At 36.9% G+C, this 20643-nt stretch overlaps 1 protein-coding gene across 1 annotated transcript in view; it reads left to right on the top strand.

The window, feature by feature from the left end:
• TDRD9 (tudor domain containing 9) overlaps positions 1-20643 on the top strand; it is a 70177-nt gene that overhangs the window by 42988 nt on the left and 6546 nt on the right. Inside the window, 21 exon segments of the mRNA XM_032112777.1 lie at positions 400-504; positions 2197-2294; positions 2679-2762; positions 2764-2811; positions 3433-3595; positions 3680-3743; positions 4231-4294; positions 5776-5800; positions 5803-5819; positions 7339-7392; positions 8981-9097; positions 9904-10011; positions 11974-12074; positions 12711-12884; positions 14188-14299; positions 15641-15853; positions 16809-16898; positions 18135-18395; positions 18835-18984; positions 20017-20087; positions 20443-20552. Of these exon segments, the coding sequence (XP_031968668.1) occupies positions 400-504; positions 2197-2294; positions 2679-2762; positions 2764-2811; positions 3433-3595; positions 3680-3743; positions 4231-4294; positions 5776-5800; positions 5803-5819; positions 7339-7392; positions 8981-9097; positions 9904-10011; positions 11974-12074; positions 12711-12884; positions 14188-14299; positions 15641-15853; positions 16809-16898; positions 18135-18395; positions 18835-18984; positions 20017-20087; positions 20443-20552 (2229 nt within the window).

Raw genomic sequence — 20643 nt, 5'->3', positions numbered from 1 at the left:
GCTACTGAGTGGGAGGTTGGTTTAAATCTTCACTAAGGGGTAATTTTAAATGCAGTAACAAGCAGAGCCAGACCTGATGTCACAAGTTAAGCTTTTTAATCACATTCTGACTATGTTTTGAAATAATTGCATCAGTTTAAGTAAATTTTGATACAGAGTTTCTAAATGCAGAAATGATTGCCTTTTAATGATTGTCATCTACAATGATTTATTATATTTATGGTAAAATCTATTAGCACTTTGTTTGGTATTCAGAATATCCTGTATCTGATTGTTTATAAATCTGATGTTCTCCTTATTGCTATCCAAGTTGTTTAGACTTTACTTTTCTGATAATACAGATTATTCTTGTGTATTTCTTTCCACTGCCATGAGGAATTTTTTTTTTCTTCCTTGCAGTGATAGATTTCTGCTTAACTAAAATTTTGTTTTGTGATAAGGAAACTAATTACCAAAGTTTGAGACTTTGCTGGGCATCTAAAACAAACTGTAATCAAAGAAAAGGTAAGATTACAATAGGTAATGCAAAGGAATTTTAGAAGCTGACCTTCAAGAAAAATTCTTTGTTGCTTTTTATTGTATTAATAGTAAAAAGAACAGATTATTTTGGCCATTAGTACTTGATAAATCTTCACCATGTCAGGATATAAAAATGTGATTAAACAGCTATGAGTGAATGTTTTTTTTCCCTCAAGTATATTTTCAGAGGCATGTTTTGTATTTTATTGAAAAGTATAAAAAATTTTCAGACCATGGATTCTTTGTTATTTAATAGCAATTTTTTTGTCACGAGCCACTTTAAAAAGGAGAGGTCAGTACTGCTAGGTATTTATTAACTGCTTGTGAGTTTCAGCAGTAAAAAAACTTTCATGTGTATATGTCACTCTTAAATGAGTTGAAATATCCACAGCAGTGTTTCTAGTTTACACCAGTGTTCATAGCACAAGGATAAATAAGATTTCCTATTGGCTTTTCAAGTAAGACAGTCCACTTAAATATCAAAATCTTTTTAGCTTCAGTCAAAAATAGTACTAAATAAAATAATAGCAGTGACATCTTCAGATATAAAAGTACTGTTATTTTAAGTATTATGAAGTCTTCACAGTTACAGCTGGGTGCCAGGTGCCCACCCAAACTGCTCTATCACTCCCCTCTCCTCAAACTGGACAGGGGGAGAAAAATGGTGGCAGAAGGCTCAAGGTTTGAGATGAAGACAGGGAGATCATTAAGCAGTTACCATCACAGGCAAAACAGACTCAGCTTGGGGAAATAAGTTTAATTTTATTACCAAACAAACCAGTCTGGGGTAATGAGAAATAAAGCCAAGTCTTAAACACCTTCCCCCCACTCATTCCCAGGCTTGGATTCACTCCCAGTTTCTCTACCTCCTCCTCCCTAGTGGTACAGGGGGATGGAAAATGGAGATTTTGGCCAGTTATCACACATTCTCTCTGCTGCTGCTTCCTCCTCACACTCTTGCATTGTCAGATCTGGTTGAAGTTTCCAGCAGCTTCTCACAGAAGCCACCCCTATAGCCACCCCCTTTCAAGACCTCACTGTGAACCCCAGTATACAGATTTATTTCTATTTGGTTCAGGGTCAGCATAGGTCACAGCAACCAGGCAATGTACAACCAGTAGAAGTAGCATTTCGTGTAGAAGACTGGGATTTGTTATGCATGTCACTTTACAATATGGCCTGATTCTCTAGTGGAGTATCCCACAGAGAAGAGTGCCCTTTAGTTGGTTGGAGTGAATGGTGTTTGGATTTGTGAAGATAGACTTCTGAATCATTGTGTTTTATGTAAATAGTAGATCATAAAGATGTTTTGCTGTTTATCATTGTATCTTAGAAGTAGTTTATATTGAAGATTATTTTCTAGCTATAGAGTCAAATTGGAAATGCCTGTTCAACTGAGAAAAATGGCAGTTGATTTGGGGGCAGTTATGCGAAAGAGGTATTTGAGTGAAATACTTATGTAAGTCTTTTGTTAGTTACTGCTCCTGTGAAAGCAAAATGTTTTTGTCCTACCCTTATGTGTCCGCTGGGCCTGTCTGCTGCAAGAGCGCAGAACACAGCTCAGCCTGCAGCATCAGCTGTTGTGTGCTGCTCAGCTGCCCAGAGGGTTTGTAGATGGATGCGTTTGGAAAAAACTTGGGCACTTCACAAATTGGTGATTTGTTCTTCTATGTGAAGGTCGTGCTGGACGTGTTTCCAAAGGGTATTGTTACAGGCTTGTACACAAGGCCTTCTGGGCAGACTGTATTCCAGAGAAGTCAGAACCTGAGCTGCTGGTAAGGCTTTTGGGTTTAGGGTTAGGTTTTCTTTAATGCATGTAGTCATAGCAGAGAAGCTATGACAAAGCTTTGCTTTGCTTTACTTTCCCTGAAGACAATTGGAATAGTTACTAATTGCTATAGCAATGACTAGAATTGAACGTGGTAACTAATTGACAAAGGTCATTCCACATAGTTGCCTTATAGAAAGAGATGCATTATAGCAGTAAAATTAATGTGGAGTAAAAATAAGCAATCTACTTAAAAGGGAAAAAAACCTAGTTGTACAACAATTAATTTCAGATTTTGCTAAATTGTAAACTTTAATGTATTTTTTAATGTAAAACACTTTGTCACACTTCCCGTGGGGGGAAAGTAACAATAATCTTGTCTTCCCTTCAGCATTGTCCATTGGGAGCTACAGTCTTAAAATTAAAGAAGCTTGATATAGGGGAACCAAAAGCCTTGCTGGCGACAGCTCTTTCCCCCCCCCAGTGTGGGTGACATTGAACGTACAATAGTTCAGCTGAAAGAGGTAGGCTTCCTTTTAGTGTTGTTAAAATTAAGGTAATAGGAACATACTGCAGAAGTGGTTTTCTATGTAGTTAAAGTAGTAGTGACCTTAACTGGAACCTCAAATATAAACTCTGTCTAGATAGTCTTTCACACCTTGGTCTGTTGTTGGGTTACCATCCTCTTGAGCATCATTTCTGTAGTTACATCTTAAAAAGAGATTATAATTTCATCAGAGAGTAATGATACTATTTGAGGACTAGCATCTGTGGTGAGAAAGAATAGAAAAATAGACAAAAAATAACTTGAACTCTCTAAGCGACAGTGTTTATGAATAAGTAATAGATCACACTCTTACCCTGTATTATTATTTTAGAGGTCAGCCTGAAGATACCCTTCTCACCTGTACAAGGAAGATTGTGATTTTGATTTTCATTTATGAAGTTGATAAGGAGTAGAATCTTCATTGCATTAAAATGTTTTCCTTTCCAAAGTGCATAAGAAATAATATTTGCATCATTTGTAGCTTGTTTTTATATCCAGTATATGTAGTAGCTTTGGTTTCAAAAGTACCAGGCTTTAAAAATTGTTTGAGGTTTACTTAGTCAGCTTTTACAAGTGAACACATTTTTAATTTCCCTAGCTGGGAGCAATTACAGCCTGTGTGCAAACAGAAGAAAATCTGCATGATGGTGAGCTGACTTTCTTAGGAACGGTGTTGACACAGTTGCCAGTGGACCTGCATCTTGGAAAATTGATAATCCTTGGGCATGTCTTTGGTTGCTTGGAGGAATGCCTTATTATAGGTAACTGAAAGAAGGAACATGTGGGAACACTTCTCTAAAACCAAATGATTTGCAGGTTTTAATTTTGATTTGTTTTTGTTGTAGCTGCAGCACTGTCTTTGCGGAATTTTTTTACAGTACCTTTCAAAAAGCACGTTGATGCATACAGGTAGTACCCCAGATGTTTTATAACTTCCTAACTGCATTTGAGAGCAGAGGGCAAAGTTGATCACTTAATATAATTTTGTGTGTCATGAGTCTAATTTTCTGTTAAAGTGCCAAGCAGTGCAAAAAGAAGCTTTTCCAGGTAGCTGATACTGGAATGTATTTATTTGGGAACATAAATCACAGAGCTAACTCATCCTTTCCTGAGCACAAGGCCTGATTCTTCAGCATTGCCTTTCTCATGTGAACATGTGGCAGTGTCTATTAAAACGGTTTTTAAAATAGCAAGGACAGTATTTATTATTATCCTGCTCATACAATGCATCTCCTTCAGCAAGGAGATGTGAATAAGAGCAAGTTATTACAATAAGTGTATTGATCATGTTTATTAAAGGCATGGAGGGTGTTAATGATGTAGCATTCTGAGCTGTGTAATACAGGCAGTATTTGAAAAAAAAATTGTTGCTAATACTCTTTGTTTGTATTGACAGGAAAAAAATGGTTTTTGCTGGTAATAGTAGGAGTGACTGTATTGCAATTGTGAATGCATTTAGGGTAAGTCTTTTTTTCCAGCTTAGATTACAGTGAAATCTGATAGACCAAGATGGCAAGTCTCACCTTTGTAGGATCAGTGCATCATTTGTGCTTTGCAGTTGTTACAAACTTCACACTACTGCCAGCTATTGATGCTTTTGGCAGTCTTTGTCCAACTGTGTGAAGTTCCAGTTGTCTCTACTGTAATAGCCAAAAGTAAAATGCCAGAGATGTGATGATGTTTGTACATCGTTTTTAACCGAGGGCAGTTTGGACTGGTTAATTCTAGTACAGAATGAGTTTGGTGACCTTTCTCCAGACTTCTTAGCTTTGGCTTTGTGATGTTTTTGTGCAACTGCCGTTTTTTTGGTACTCTTGGCTGTTTGGTGGCTCGGTACCATGGACAGGGGTGAATTCCTCCATGTAGAGGCAGAGCTGGTACAGCGCAGCAAAGGCTTCTGCTAGAGGAACTTGCTGTTCAAATTCCAGCATTTTATATTATGCATGCTCTTGTGTGTTCTGTAATCTTCTGGAGAGTCCAAAATCTTCAGCTGCTGATTTAGCTTGTTCATTTTTTTAAAACATGTTGCCCTTCAGCCAAAATGGACTTGTTTTTTTCTACTCTGCTGTCAGCATCTTGTGAAGCACACATGGACATGTATGCCACATGTAACCACTGATTCTCAGGCTCAGAAATAATGTTTTCTGAATTCCCCTTATCATATTTCCCTTGTGTCACCTGGTAATTATCACCTATTCATCTGAAGATGATATTTCTATAAACCAGTATGTTGTCCCGGAGAAAAAACATGAACATTCAGACAGTGCTTCCAGTGAAGTATCTCTGTGTGTGAGTGATGTGAAAGCTTTGTTTTGAATGACTGATAAGATAACAGGTTAAGTTCAGGAAAGTTTATTTCCAAATTGGCTTGGTTCAGATCAGATTTCTTCCAGGGTAGCCTCTAGGAAGGTAGGGAAATGCAGTCTGGCTGTTCAACTTTGCTAGTAGTCAGTGTCCACAGTAAGCTGGGATATTGTATCATGAGGTGACTTACTGTCAAACTAGAAGAAATGGATTCTGCAGGCATCTGTCATAAGCTGCTTAATAATGAAGTTATTTTCATTAATATGCTGGGTATTTTAATTTCTCTTCCAGCCCTGTGTTCTGGGAGGCATTTGTATCACAACTTACCTGAATCAGTCAGTTCACTTCCTTTTGTCTCAAAGCAAGGAAAAGAAAAAGGTTTTGAAAGTAATTTGGTTTATTACGGTGTCCAAATAAAGCATCCAAATTGTTCAATTAATTTATGAATGTTTGCATGTGCTTTAACACTCCATCCATTTCCTCTAATAAAGCCAGGTGGACAGCCTGTTAAAAAATTACCTACATTGTTGATACAAAAAAAAAAGTTAATAGTTTAAAATGTCACATGAATATTTGTAAAAATTACTACTAAAGCTCTATATTTTCTGTCTGAATACTACACCATTTTTTTTCTTAGGCATGGCAGGCCTGCAAACAACAAGGAAAGTGAGACATCCCATGGTTAGTTAAATTTTATTTCTTATCTATTCAAGGTTGGTGACTTCAGTGCTGGAGTATTTTATTTTCATAGTAAATATGAAAAGTAAGGATCTTTTGCTAGCAATGTTTATTTGTAATAATTATGACTTTTCATACATAAATAGGATAGGCTTTGAGAGAAAATGAGTGTTTGAATCCAGTGCAGAGTTGTTTGAAGACAGTCCCTTATGTAGTCCCTTTCACAGATGAATCAACAGTGGCCAGAGGGTTTGAAATCCAGCCTAAAAAGTGAAATTGAGCTGTAGTTGAAAGAAATACTTCTAATACGCATAAGTATCTCTGTTTTTTTAAACGCACCGATTTCTGCCCCCCTCAGAAAACCCTGAAAGATGGAAGATGTTTATGTGCATCAGTCACAAAAACCAGTAGCATGCACACTATAACTGCCTCCAGTCCTTCTTTTGTGTGTACAAGATAAAACCTTTTTTATTTTCCCTCTTCTTTCAGCATGTGGTATCTTTCATGAACACCGGTGTATAACATAGCACTGAATTATGACAACTAGCCAAGATGGCCAGAATCTGTCTAATAAAAACGGGCATTCAAGAAAGAAGCTCTGAGTTTCTTGGAAGTGTTCCCTGGATGCCAAGAAGGCCAGTGGCATCCTGGCTTGTGTCAGCAGTAATGTGGCCAGCAGGACCAGGGCAGTGATTTTTTCCCCCTGTCCTTGGCACTGGTGAGGCCACACCTCAAGTCCTGTGTAGAAAATACTGTAAGACATTGAGGTGTGCTGGAGCATGTCCAGAGAAGGGTAATGGAGCCTGGTGAAGGATCTGGAGCACAAGTACTGTAAGGAGCAGCTGAGGGAACTGGAAGTGTTTAGTCTGGAGAAAAGGGGGCTCGGGGGAGACCTTGTTACTCTACAACTGCCTGAAAAGAGATCATTGTGAGTTGGGGATTGGCACCTTGCCCCTCCTCCCAAGTGACAGAAGGAGAGAAAATGGCCTCAAGTTGCACTAGGGGAGGTTTAGATTGGAATTAAGACAAATTTCTCCACTGGAAACGTTGCAACAGGCTGCCCAGAGAAGTGGTAGAGTCACCATCGGTGGATTGGTTCAAAAGGCATCGTGAGGGTGTGGCAGCTGGGGACATGGTTTAGTGCTGGACACAGCAGTGCTGGGTTAATGTTTGCACTCAATGATCTTGGAGGTCTTTCCAAACCTTAACATTCCTATGATTCTCTAGGTGTGGATCTTAAAGTAGGTTTTGTAGTAGCAACACAGAGGAGTTGGACTTGTGGGTTTATATGGAAAGTTTAGATTACTCACAACTGCATTGATGATAACCAGAATATAGTTTTTGTCAAATTGACTTCTATCTTCATACATGGCATAATACTTAATATGAATGCAAAGAAAGCTGTGAAATGTGATTAAATTCTTCTTTTGCTATATGTAACTATTATTTGTGTGCACACAGAAGAATGTGAGAGAAAATTTACTAGCAGTAGAAGAAAAAAGTTTCTAACTTTATTTTTCAGGAAGAGCTTGAGTGGGGTCGATCAAATTTTGTCCATATAAACAAGATCAAAGAGGTAAGATTAAATAGGTTTTTATAAGCAGAAGGACTTAACTTTCCTCATTCTCTGTAAATGTTAAGATCTCAGGTAAGACTACTGTGTTATGTATCTATCGAGATACAGATATATAGATATATATAGATATATATATATGTATATTTTCTTAAAATGAAGTATGAACTTAGATGAAAAGAATTTTCCTTTTGTTAGGATAAACAAAGTGGTGTTAAATGATTAACTGTTTAACATATTTTTAATACTTTCAAGAAACCTCCAGTATTATTTGCTAGTTTTATAGGTTACTCAGATCACTGGTTGTGGTGTGACTACTGTCTGTTGTTAAATATCTTCTGTATTCTGGTTGGGAAAACTCTAAGCAAATACAGTTAGTTAGTTACATAGTGAGGCCTGGACTTGAGAATTTGTGGGGCTTTGTTGGTAACATTACTGCAGCAATTAATGAAAACTCTGCATCACGATGGGCTTCAAGCTTAATGTGATATATTGTGGGGGAAATAAGTAAAATTCCTGAGTAACTGACGAGCAGAATGGCCTTGGCCATGATTTCACCAGTTCATACCTTTGGCATGAGCTAGGGCCTGTGTTCAAAAAGCACAGGAAATAAAAAAGATTTTGATAGTGAGCAACCATCTGGATAAGAAATGACTATAGTTTTATGACTTGGATATGTGATGATGATAAAAAAAAGATGAGCGAAAAGCAAATTATGTAAAACTGGACAGTGGAATGATCAGTCCCACATGTTAGCCTCTTTTGGGTCAATTTCAGATAATGCCAGAAGAGGTTGTGCCTGACATATAAGGATTTTAGAATGGTCACCTTCACTTAACACTTAGTAAGATGTGGGGGCTTTTATTTGCTGCAGCTGAAGATACTGATTTCATCATCCCTTGTGTTGAAGTGGGTTTGCAGAGCTGGGTTCCTTTCTGGCAATGGTAGTTGTTCTAGTAGTGTCCTAAAACTGCCAGCAGTAGAAAGGAAAGGGAAGTGTCGGTACAAAGAAGTTGTACTACTTCTCTGTATTTACTCCAGAAATCAGTTGGGAGAGTGAAGGCATTCACTGTTTGGTCAGAGGGCCAGTGGCTGCTTGGGGAAGCTTCTTGGAAATGCTACAGATGGAAAGTTTAATATGCTCTGCTGGAGGGTATAATTTTGATGTCTCTCAAAGTAATCCCAGTTATCTGCTAAACTGAGGGTGCAGCATGATCACTACTGCCAGCTGGGTGCAGAAGTTCAGGCTGATTTTTACCTCCTAAAGTACAAACCTAAAATGATTTAAATATAGAATATCATCTTGTAAAAGGTTGTTTCAGTTCTTTTCCTAATTTTGTTCTGTATCATATGTGCATAATACACTTTGTGACTGCAGAGTTGTTCTTCATAAGGGAAACAGATTGAGTCACAGTACTAAAGTTATTTTCCAACATAGAGGTGCTAAGCAGTATATTGGTGAAATGCATACCAGTCACCTGAAAAGAGAAGGGAGTTTGCCCAATTATTTCAAACCTTTACTAACAGATTTTACTTTAATTTATGGTTGGGTTTGATCTACTTTAAATGTAACTTAGAGATCAAATTTCAGGTGGCAGAGTTATTTCACAACTTGAAAAGGCGAGTCAGTGCATTTAACATGCATGTTAAAGCTCAGCCATCTGCTATGGACCAGGAATATGTGCACAAACAACGCTTCATTTTGCAGGTAATGCTTTACTGTCATAAAGAGATGCTATTTTCCAAAATTGCAGCTGAACTTTCATATACTAATATTGATGAACTAGTATTACACTAGTTTTTCAAAATTCTTTGTGGATGTTGCAATTTTGGGTAGAAAAAAAGTAATTTTTTTGGCAGTGTCTTGGCAATGTAGAAGGACAGCTGATGTTAGTTATTTGAAAATTACAGTATCCCTTGTTTGAGGTACTCTATTTGAACTCTGGCTTGGTTAGTTAGTGTGGAGGGGGTGCTGGGAATTTTAGGTCTTTCCACCTATTTTAAATCTGTCAAATTTCCAGTTAAATTTCTTGTCTTGTTTGGACTGATTAGCCGTGATTTTATTTTCACAGACCTATTTATCATTTCAGTGGTAGTTGGTTTAACTGTGTAAGTAGTGAGCTTCTTGGAACTGAATTGTTAGATCTTGTAAGATGCAGCCTGAAAACTGAGCAATTTACCTGTAGCTATTTTGAGTGAATTTATTTAAACTGAGGCTCTTGAAATCAGAGCTAACAACTACAATTTTCAAGTAATAGAATAGAGCAAGTCTGCATACAAAACAATTGAAATGTTGTAGAATTGTTCCAGAAATTGAATTCTTTTCACAAAAATATATTTTTAAGAATTTGTGTGAATTCATGTTAAGGCTGCAGTTCCAGTAATTCCTGGACAGAGACAGGAAAAAATATTCATGTGAAGATCTGTTGGTATCTCTTCATGTTGCTAGTGTATCTCATTTCAAGAAACTGAATATAATCTGCTGTGTTTCACGAAATACTTTCTTGATTTCAGGTGGTAATAGCTGGTGCTTTCTATCCCAACTACTGTACTTTTGGAAAATGTCAGGAAGAAATTGCCATGAAAGACCTTGCTGGCAAAGATCCAAAAACCACTGTAATGGTATGTTAAGAAGGTGAATGACTTGATTAAGAATCAAGTAATAGAAAGAAATCTGAAGTGTTTGGGTGGTATTTTCAAGTTCTGTTGTGTCTTGGGTGAGGACAGAAATAATTACCTACTCTGGTCCTCACTTGGTGACGTTTGTCCCACCTCCCATTCTTTCAATACAACAAACATTGTGTAGGTGGGAAATTTTAGAGGAATTCCTGAGAGCTGCCTCTATACATTTGGTTGCTAGTCTTGCACAGGCAAACAACTTCCATCAAACGAGTAAAATATGTGGAAGAAGAGAACAGGACTATTGAGGGTACTTTTTGATGAGCACTTAAGTATTGTGTTATTGCAACTTCAGTGTTCCTTTTTTTGTAATCTCCTGCTTGTCCGTGCATGGCATACGTGCTTGTTGCTTTAAGGTTACTCAGGGGTTGCACTGGGCTTTTTTTTATCTTCTAGAACTGCTTTTCATCTGATTGCGTAAGTGCAAGCGTAAAATGGCTGTGTTGATTTTGCAAAATTGTGCGGTTCGAACCAAGAAAATATTTGGTGTATCTGAACTTGGTATAACACTGTAAGGCAACCGTGACCTGTGCTTAAAGAAACCAAACCTACCAAGGAGCCTCCAAGAACAGACTTTTATTGGCACAAGAGAAAATAGATGAAAAAGAGAGAGAGTCAGAAAATCTTTTTGACAAGGGATTTTTTTGTGCTTCATACTATTTAAGGATATTGAAGCAAAATATCAGACTAGACTCAATCTTGTGGAATAAAGATGAGTCTTGCCACAGCAGCATTGATTAATAGTAAACTGGTAGATTTAAAGAGCTACTTAATTTAATGTGTTTGACTTCTGATCTGCTCATACATCAACTGCTTGTTCTCTTGAAGAAGGAAGAAATAGCTGCTGTGTCTTCATCAGTGTAAATGATCATCTTGGGCACAAGGGCTGCAAGTTCCTCAGGCTGTCACTTGGAGAGACTCTTGCAGCCATATACTGCTCCTAATGGTGTGCTGAAGATATAAAAGACAATAAAACCTCCCACTCTCTGGTCTCTCTAAATTATCTTCCCTTTAGGCAGTTTCTGCAGTCTAACCTAGAGCATGGTTTTGATCGGCAGCTGATCTTAGTACCATAACGTCAGGGCAAAGGAGCATTGTGAAAAAATAATCTGTTTTTTCCTGTCTAAGGTTGTAAGAGCCAAAGAAAAGAAATAGACAGTTGGATAGGCCCTGAAAAATAGTTCAAAGTCTCAAAGTTTGAACTTGCTAACTAGGAGTTCATGATTCTATATTAAATCAAGATCTCTTTTGAGATATTATTAAGAAAAAGACAAATGGACATCTGGCTACAGTTGCATATTAATAGTTGTGAAAGCTTACATTGGAGTTACTCCTCTACACAAAGAAGACCAGGAGATTGCTCTTTGTCATCCACGACATGATGGAGCCATGTGAGGGTGCTTTTTCAGTTGTGCAAGCTGTCCCACCATACCTCAGTAATTCAGTATGTGACAGTTCTGCCAGGAAATGCAGGAGCTGGAGGTCCTTCAGTTTCCCAGTGTGTGCACACCCTATAGGATATAGTTCTCGATTGTGGACAAAAATTGTAGCATTCCAGTGGTTTTCTGTTACAAACAAAATCAGAGACACCAGTCAGCTTTTTGGAACAAACTTCAGATTAATATATATAATTACAAATTAATTTGCTTCATTTATAGTTTATCTAGTATTCTAGTTATTCTGGTTTGAAGCAGTAGGGCATTATTAGCAACAAAACGATGCTTTTTATTGTCTCTTGAGATTTTTGAATGTACTATAGTATCTAACACTTTTGGAATATGTTGGAGTTTAGATTGTATATAATTATTGCAGCCCAGGTGAAAGAGAAAGCTAACTATTCAGGTGAACTTGAAAGTGCATTAAAGCAATTGAATGTATCCACATTTAACCTCTTTTTCTTAACAGCTGAAGAACATGCCTCCCTATGGATATATATACCATAAACAGTTGCAGTCACTGCTTAGACAGTGTGGGCAGGTAAAATCTATTTCCTACAGTGGATCAAGGTAAGTGTAAAATAAAGTCTCCCGCCTTGTGTTCTCAGTTACAAATCCAGTAATCAATTTCTTTGTCAGTGATGTACTGACAAATTTAGTTAATTTCTTCTCTCTTTGGAATCACTAACTTATTTTTTATGTATTGGTTAGAGTTAAAAACATAGTTTTGAAGTCTGATGTGCACTGATTGGAATAACATTAGATAAGCTAGCTGAGGTAGAGCCTTCTGGTTTGTCTCTTCTGTTCTCTATCAGTGGACCTTAATTGCAGCTCATCTGTCTGTATTTATTTCTGTCTTTTATACTGGATTTAGCTCATTTGTACAGTCCTGTTGGCTTTTTTGAGCTGATAATCTGACTAATTTCAGCCTATGACTCCCAAGGTTTAATTCATCTACCTGTTCTTACTCCTTTTCCAATCTTTAATGCTTTTCTTATTCACATATATTTTCACATCCTTTTCTATTTGCATTAAATTTGGCATGTCCTGGTGACAATGTTAGAAAGTTTTATCACCATCTAATAATTAAAGTTTTAAGGTACATAAAAGCAGTAGACAAAGCCTGTGAGGAAATTACCTTTTATTTTCTGATGGCCTGCTAAGATAAAGACAGGGAGAAAAAAAAATTTTTTTCTTTGTAAACAGGGCTTTTGTGGAGTTCTCCCGTAATCCAAAGGAGGTCTTTAAGGTTCTTCCTGAAGTGTACCTGGCAATCAAGATGTCACAGCTGAAGATTCCTTTTGAGCTGTGTGTTCATTATCCAGATGATATCAGAAGACAAGTGCAAGGTGCAGCAGCTGCAGGTTTGGAATTTCTGAGGTAATTATATTGCATATGTAAAATGGGTTTCTTTGCAGCAAAATGAGGTTTGCTGGATTCAGTGGGAATTTCCTTGGAACTGTCACCAAGGAAAAAATGTTAGGTTCATAAAACAGATGTTAATTTAATTTAAATTTTTTTAAAATTGTTTAAGAGAAATTTTTTCGCAGGACTAGAAATAACATTATTGTTTTAAATATTTCTTTATAGTTAAAGATGTTTTGCTGTTTAAGAGAATTTCAAGTATACAGTTGTCTCCCCCCCCCCCCCCGAAGCTCTACTCCATTTTCGTTTGGCATATGAAAATATGGATGTACACAGTTATTTCTGTTCATGATACAGACAATGTGGGGATTACTATAACCAAAATAATTAAGGAGTAGCATTAGGGGACAAAAAAGAAAGGGAGGGAGACAGAGTTTAAAAAAAGAAAGTGTGGGGAAACATAAGGACATGAGGTGTAACAACATAATAGGAAATAATACTGAGGAATGCAATGTAGTGAGTCTCTTTGGTCCACACCTGCTTTTGCTAGGAAAATCTGGCATGTGTGTTCCATTGTTACTGGATGCTGTGATTCTAAGCTTCAGGTCATAAAAGTAACCTGATAAAATGGCATTCTGCCTACCTCCTGATTAGTCTGCAGCCATTTCAGTATTTTAAAATAAGAAGTCTGGAATAGGAGGGCAGGAGTGAACTGGGAAGGTTAAAGTACAGGTGAGTATTTTACTTCCAGTTAATTGTACTTAGCTTTTAATAAAATATTTAGCAGTTTCACTCTGCCCAAAACAGCACTTAAAAACTTTGTGAAAATTGGGTCTTCAGGTACTCAAGCCTCCTAGGCTGAAAGATGTAGTTTTAAAGTTCTTATCTTTTGTCAAGCAAGAGGAATATTTTATATATATACACACATTAAAATTTCTCTATAAAACTCTGCTGAATTTATATTTGTGGTTTTGTATACTGTATTTTTAAAAAATAAGCTTAGAAGAAAATGCCATAGCAAAAAGCCTCACTATTTAACCTTAATTCTTTCAATTTTTAATAAAGTGATGGCAGAGTTGTGTCCTGGTATGCATCTTTCTGTGTTTGCTTATATTACAGTTAAAACAGTTACTCTGTAGTAATTTGGTTCTGTGTGGTCATTTTCCTTTCTAATTGAATTAAGGTATTTCTAAATAAAAGTCATTAAGTACATGAATGTGCCCTAGGGATACCTTGGAAAACAGATGAAAGCAAAAAAATTCATCCTCTTGAGTTTTCTCTTGTGAGTGAAGTATTTAGCATCTTCCTTCCATTTTAGAGTAAATGTGGACTGTCAGAAGCAGACAGTGGAGCCTGTGGAAATCTCATTTGGTGATTTACAAATGTCAAAGAAGGTCCCAAGTCGTTTTCTGTCCATCAGGGTAACAGAGGTAGGAATGTTCTACATCTGAAGTAGGTCACAGCTAATAATCAGTACCTAGATAGCTTAGCAGAGATTAATATTTGACAAGCTTAAGTTAAAAAATTGGGTACTGATAATAGTTTTAGTGCAGAGGTGTCTGTAAGAAGCGTGGGGAGTATTCTTGGCCTTATTTTTAGTAGTTCTTTGTTAAACAGTACTCTCATGTTTGCGCTTGACAAAATTTTTGGGATTTGCTGGCAGTAAATGTTAGTTGGAAGTAGGCATAAATGTAAAGAAGATTAGTGGAAGAGGTAAAGCACTTGTGTAAACTATAAAAATGAGAATCAGTAGGTATTTGGGACATTTACGTGGTTATTAACTGCTAGTTTTCTTCAGAAACTGTACATATGAGAAATGAGACGAATTAATGGTAGTATATGCTCATTCAGAAAAATATTTCATGCATAGAAGTGTATTAGGGGAAAATTACATGTATATACAAATATTTCTGAAATCTGAAGCTGAGATTTTTAAATCTTGTGTTAGATCATCTTCATTAGTTGAGTAATAGCAATATCTATGCTGCTGAAATAGAATTAATAAAAGCATTTAAAGCACTGAGCTAGGGGAAATAAGATGAAGTATTAAAACAGCTATAATAGTGGTGTGTTTTGCAAGTGGAGAAAAGAATATTTTCCTCCTCTTACTCAGATAAATCTCTTGGATAAAAAATGTTAGTGAATTTAATCAGACCCATTACAATTACTTAGCTATCTATAGTACTTCTGTTTTAATAAGTCAGCTTTAATGATTGTAAATAAAGATTGGTTTTTATTACAAGCATTCAATATAAAGTCTGAAATGGTTATATGAGTTTAGACATTTGAAAAGATGACTTATTTTATTCAATTGGATTCAAATAGGTGTGTGTTGTCACCAGTTTCCTGAAGTATGGCTCATCATAGCAGGAGCAATGCTGATGTGCTGACACATGTAGCTAACTGTTATCTGTCACTGATAAAAAGAAGTGCACCAAATCTGTGCACCTACCTAATCAACTGTCTACCTTGTATTTTCTGTATGTTAACTTGGTTTAGGAAAATGGAAGCAGTCTTCTCCTAATTTTCTGTATTTTGGTAATGCTTATATCGAAATCTGTTCAGATGGAGAGTATGTTGCAGTAGCACAGAAAATAAACATTTTCGAAAAAATACTGAATTATGAGACAAATTCTTCACTGCATTGTTGCAGCATGTGAACTGTTGTGTCAGGAGTAGGAGTGTTTTCATGTATTTTGCTCAGATGTGGTTTGTATTTGATGTAGAAGAATAATATGAAATCTGTTATTGTCTAATTTTTATACTTTCAGGTAGTAGAAGTTGGACATTTCTGGGGTTACAGGACAGATGAAAAAAATACAGCTGTTCTCAAGGCTCTAAATGCTGAAATTAACTATCAGAACCTGATGGATTTAGCAGTGCCTCCACGTGTAGATGTTCTTTGTCTGGCACCATTCACTTATCTGGGAAAGAGAGGATACTACAGAGCTCATGTTCTGTATGTTCATGGAGATCTTGCTGAGGTAATGTGCTATGTCATATTGAATTGGTAGCATGTAATTGGGTTAACAGTCTTGGAGCTTTGATGCCTATTTTTAAAATTTATCTTTTCTGCAAATCACTCTGGCCAGAATAGATTAATTTGTTTCTTTTCCAGAACATGGGAATTTTTAGTATTAAATTGAGAAGCTCTTGCAGAGTGAAATAAAATAAAGACTAAAACCTCCAGTGAATCTGAAAGCATGGGGGGTTTTTTTTGGAGGAGTGTTCATGCTGCTGAGTTCTATACCATCAACAAATTCATCAGAATATTTTGGCTTTTTGTGCTGATATGAGTAATGGAAATTAGTGCCACAATTGGTATTGATTTTTCAGGCCAGTACTTTTCAGCATTTTAAGGACAGATTTTTTTTGTTTTTGTGAGACTGGCCTTTGAATTTCTTTTATTTCTTAACCTGGTTGGGTGTCAGCACTACAGAGTCAATACTGAATATTGTCATAGTTTAACATCATGAAAAATTAGTGAGTGATAGTGCTAATCTCATCATTTTCACATTTGAATTTATAAACTCAGGTTTATTTATCAGTCAGTGAACACATGTTCACATTTGCTTAGCTGCAGTTGTTAGGGAGTGTCTGTGACTCTTAAGAAGTAAAGTTATGCAGATGTGGGTATGGGGAGAGAATTTAGAGCCTTTTAGAGAAACTTGCCTTTTCTAGATTTAGTGGATTATTTGCATTACAAGTTGATATTTAGGCCAAGGGGTCAAATAATAGACATGATAAAATTTGATGTATTTGTTTTGACATGACTTCATTTGCATGCTTTCCAGACTTTGAATTTGCTTCCATGTGACTTGATAAGATTTGTGTTGCACTGTAATTTTTAAAGTCAAACTGTGACTCTTCTTGGCACTAAAAGTAGCACTTCTAATATCGTGGAATCTTTGCAGATACTTTTGATTTTTTTTTTTCCAGGTTTTTTTTGTCGATTATGGCAATAGGTCAGAAGTGCCTTTGAATAAATTAAAAGAGATTCCAAGCTGTCTTCAAGAGCTTCCTTTCCAGGTAGGGGTGATGCTGTTGGCTGCTGCTTACTAGATATTTTTGTGTCTCGCCTGGCAAACAGGAGTGAACTTCAAGTCAGGATGCTTTTCAGAATAATAATTGAATAATACGTATTTTGCTGATGCAAGTACCTACAGATCACCTTCACTAATAGGCAAGTGTTTTCCAGAGGTGTGTGTATTCACAGAGCAGGAATTCTTGTGTGTAATTGAACTACATTGTATTTAACTGTAGAGAAATTCTAATTTTGTAAAGCTGTGGTTTTTCTTGTGCTGCTTTGCTGTTCTTTGAACTGCTGGCTTTCCTGGGATCTTTTCAGATAGTACTCTCTTGGTCATTAAATACGAGTATTATAGATCTAGTGATCTTTTGACACAAATTAGAGGAATTTTATAGCTACTTTTTCAGAAAAATAATTCTCTTGAGCTGTATTTACAAATAAAATAACAATACTTCAATTGTAACTCAGTTTTTCAGTGCTCACTCAGATATTTTTAAACTAATAGAAACAGGTGTATCATACTAACTGTGTTCTCTGAAGCATTTAATGATGAAAATGAGAAATGGACCAGCAGAAATTGGATTAGATCTTTACAGGGCTAAGTTTGTTTGGTTTTCTTTTGTAATTGATGTAAAAAGATAATTTCGGCAAGAAGCATCCTTCTTTGTATTTTCTACACACGTATTAAATGGAAGTGTATTTCTGCTTCAGGCCTGATCTTTTAATGACCAGTTTTAATGACTGGCTAGAAAAAAAACCAGGGTTTCTGCAGTAAATTCATTCAAAGACATAATTACAGATAGTGATTGTGGACATGAGAACTTAATTACTCTTGCCTGCCAGGGACAGAAGAGCTGTAGTGGTCCTACCAAGCTTTCTGTTACCTTAGCTGAAAAGAGTTGTGGACTGTGATGTTTTTTCCAGAGAAGACACCTTTGTGCTCCTAAGATTTCAGTGTGACTGGTGAATTACTACCAAATTATCCTTTATGTACTGTTTGCTCTGATTCCTTAGCAACTGTGTACTATACTGAAGTGATATGAGCTGTCATGTGTTGGCAGTGATGGAGTAGGAACTATGCCAGTAGCTTTACAGCAGCCCTAGGAATTAGCATAAGCCGCAGCAATAATTATGAAATAATTTATAGTTATTAACTCAGTTTGTTGAGAAAGCAAAATATTTCCTTGCCGATTCTCTGGTCAGGCAAGCATTGTTTTCAGTGGTTTCTGCTCTAGGCTTTGGAATTCAAGATGTGCAAGATGTGTCCCTCTGCCCAGTCGCTGGTGTGCGGGGAGCCGTGGAGCTGCAGCGCCAGCCAGAGATTTGCCTCCCTGGTCAGTGGCTGCACTCTGCTTGTGGAGGTTTATTCCCTGGTGCACGGGGTCCTGCACGTGGATGTTTTCCGTCACTCGGGGCGCAGAGGCCTGGTGAATATTCGGGATGTGCTCATCAAGGAGTGCTATGCTGAGCTAGCAGAGGAGTCCTACGAGTCACGAGTATGTATTGGCTGAGCTGCTGCTGCTTTTTTTATTCTAATTTATTTCGGTTCAGGCTGTCCTGAGAAGCTGAGCTGCAGCTTGACTAGTGGCAAGGTTAGTACTTGAATAGGGCAGTGTATTTTTATGTGTGTGCATAATGCATATAGAGCTGTTGGCCAAAAGCATTGCTGCTCTGAGACTCCTTCTGGAAGAGGTGTTTACTGAGAAATTACTTCCTCAGTTGAACTGCTCCACTCTTGCTTGAAACTCTGAAAAACTGTAACTGCTTCATAGTTCTAACTCTCTTCCATTTTGATGTTTTATATAATCTGAAAGGTCATCAGAACATTGGTTTTTTGTCTTTGTATGCGAGTATTTCTTTGTGTAGGACTTTTTTTGTAGAATTTCTGAAGACATAACTGTTCAAGGCTTTTTTAACACTTCTCTTATTGTATAGCAAAGCCATGATTTGCTCAAGGAATTATTTTTGGACAAAGCAAAAGAAGAAAAGCAAATGCCTGTGTCTTCAAGACATGAAGAAAAGCATCTCATTGAAAGACTGTTGAGCTGTTTTTCTGAAAATAAATCTGATGCACCAACCCATAAGGTAACTTGAGAGGTGGTTTTGGCCTGCCATCCCCATGACCCTGCTTCTGACATTGAATGGAGATGAGGGCCAAAAGTACCTTAAATAACCAAGCACTATTTGATGCATTGAGTAGGGCACCGTACTTTCTGTTGGTAGAAAGCCATAGTGTGACCACTGTTTCAGACTGGTCTGCTGCAGCTTTGAACACAGTTCTGAAGTACAGCCTGGGAGCTAATGATCCAGCTCTTCTGACACATCTAAGGCAGCACTTTGAACTCATGCAGAACAGAGATATAATTGAACAGCTGAATGCAGTGTTTCCCTACATGGTAGTCTTCATTATATAAGCCACAGGAAAATAGCAAGTTTACAACCCTGTCAGTTTTTCAGAAAATCTGAACGTGGTTTTACTGTACACAGTGTTTCATTCTTCATCAGCTAGTGATAGGTAAGCAGCTGGGATAGGTGAAGCAGTGAATGCTCTAGCAACTGATGGTAGTAATAATGCTTTTCCTCTGCCAGTGCCAAACTCAGAAATGTGTTTTGAGGTATCTAGTCACTACTAAGTTGGAATATAAATGTGTGTTACAAGTTAGGCCTCATCTATATTCTGATTATTTTCCCATTTCAGACCTGATAAAATTTCAGGCTTTCAAGCGCCTAATCATGCTCCATTCACCCACAGGAGTAATCCTGTTTAACTTCTCACTTCATGGAGATATTTTCAAGATTAAAGACCTCATCATGTAAATAAAATTACCTGATTTTCTTAAGTGACCTATGAAGTCTGAACTTGCGTTTTTTAAGCTAGAGGAAAATCATCAATCTGTAGCACATGTGAAAATAGGTAATTTTAGATAAGGTGCCTCAACAAGCAAAGTTTGCTTTAGATGAGTGAAATGAAAATGCCATTTTACCAATTTAGCAACTCAGCTGGCTCAGTGCATGCTGAAATGTGTTTGGCTTTAATTTAAATTAAAAGCATTCTGATTGGAAGACATCCAGGTGCTAGCTAACTAGAATGGAATTTGTCTCTCCCTTTTTTTGAAGGTGACAGTTTTTGGGCCGTTCAGTCCTTATCAGCTGAAATGCTACAGTCTGACCAAAGTATCCCAATTCAGGTATGAGAAAACTTTCACTGTAAAGTAGAGTCATGTTCTTAGCTGTTACTCCCAATAAATCAGCAAAAACCACCTAGTGACTCCTACAGATTTTCACTGAATTTTTATTCATTGAGAAGACTGAAGTAGTCAGGCCTGAATTGCATTAATACACACACTATTACTATTTGAAATCTTAAGAGTAGTTTTAAGGTGCATTATTGTCTCACAAAGAGATTATTTATTAACTGTCATCTAAATCTGCTAACAGTAAACAGCTATTTTGAGTTTGTGTTGTGAATTGAAAATTATTTTTTATTTACATGTTTGTATGAGTTTTGGGGGTTTTTTAATGTTGAAAATATTTTTTCTCCAGAGATGTTCTCATACATAGGGAGAGCATAAACTCCATTGTTGTCCATGATGATGCAGAAGATTGCTTTCAGCAGTTGCTGGTCGCCACTGATGTATCAGTAAATGCAGCTGGTAATGCCTAATAACAATGTTTGGGTTGTTTCTCTAGACTTCTGGTTTTAGAGTAGTTTTATGAGTAAAAATGTTACTGGAGTTCTATGTT

Source organism: Corvus moneduloides, chromosome 6 (assembly GCF_009650955.1).
Source record: "Corvus moneduloides isolate bCorMon1 chromosome 6, bCorMon1.pri, whole genome shotgun sequence".
Lineage (NCBI taxonomy): Eukaryota > Metazoa > Chordata > Aves > Passeriformes > Corvidae > Corvus > Corvus moneduloides.
This window is presented reverse-complemented; position numbering and strand designations above follow the sequence as displayed.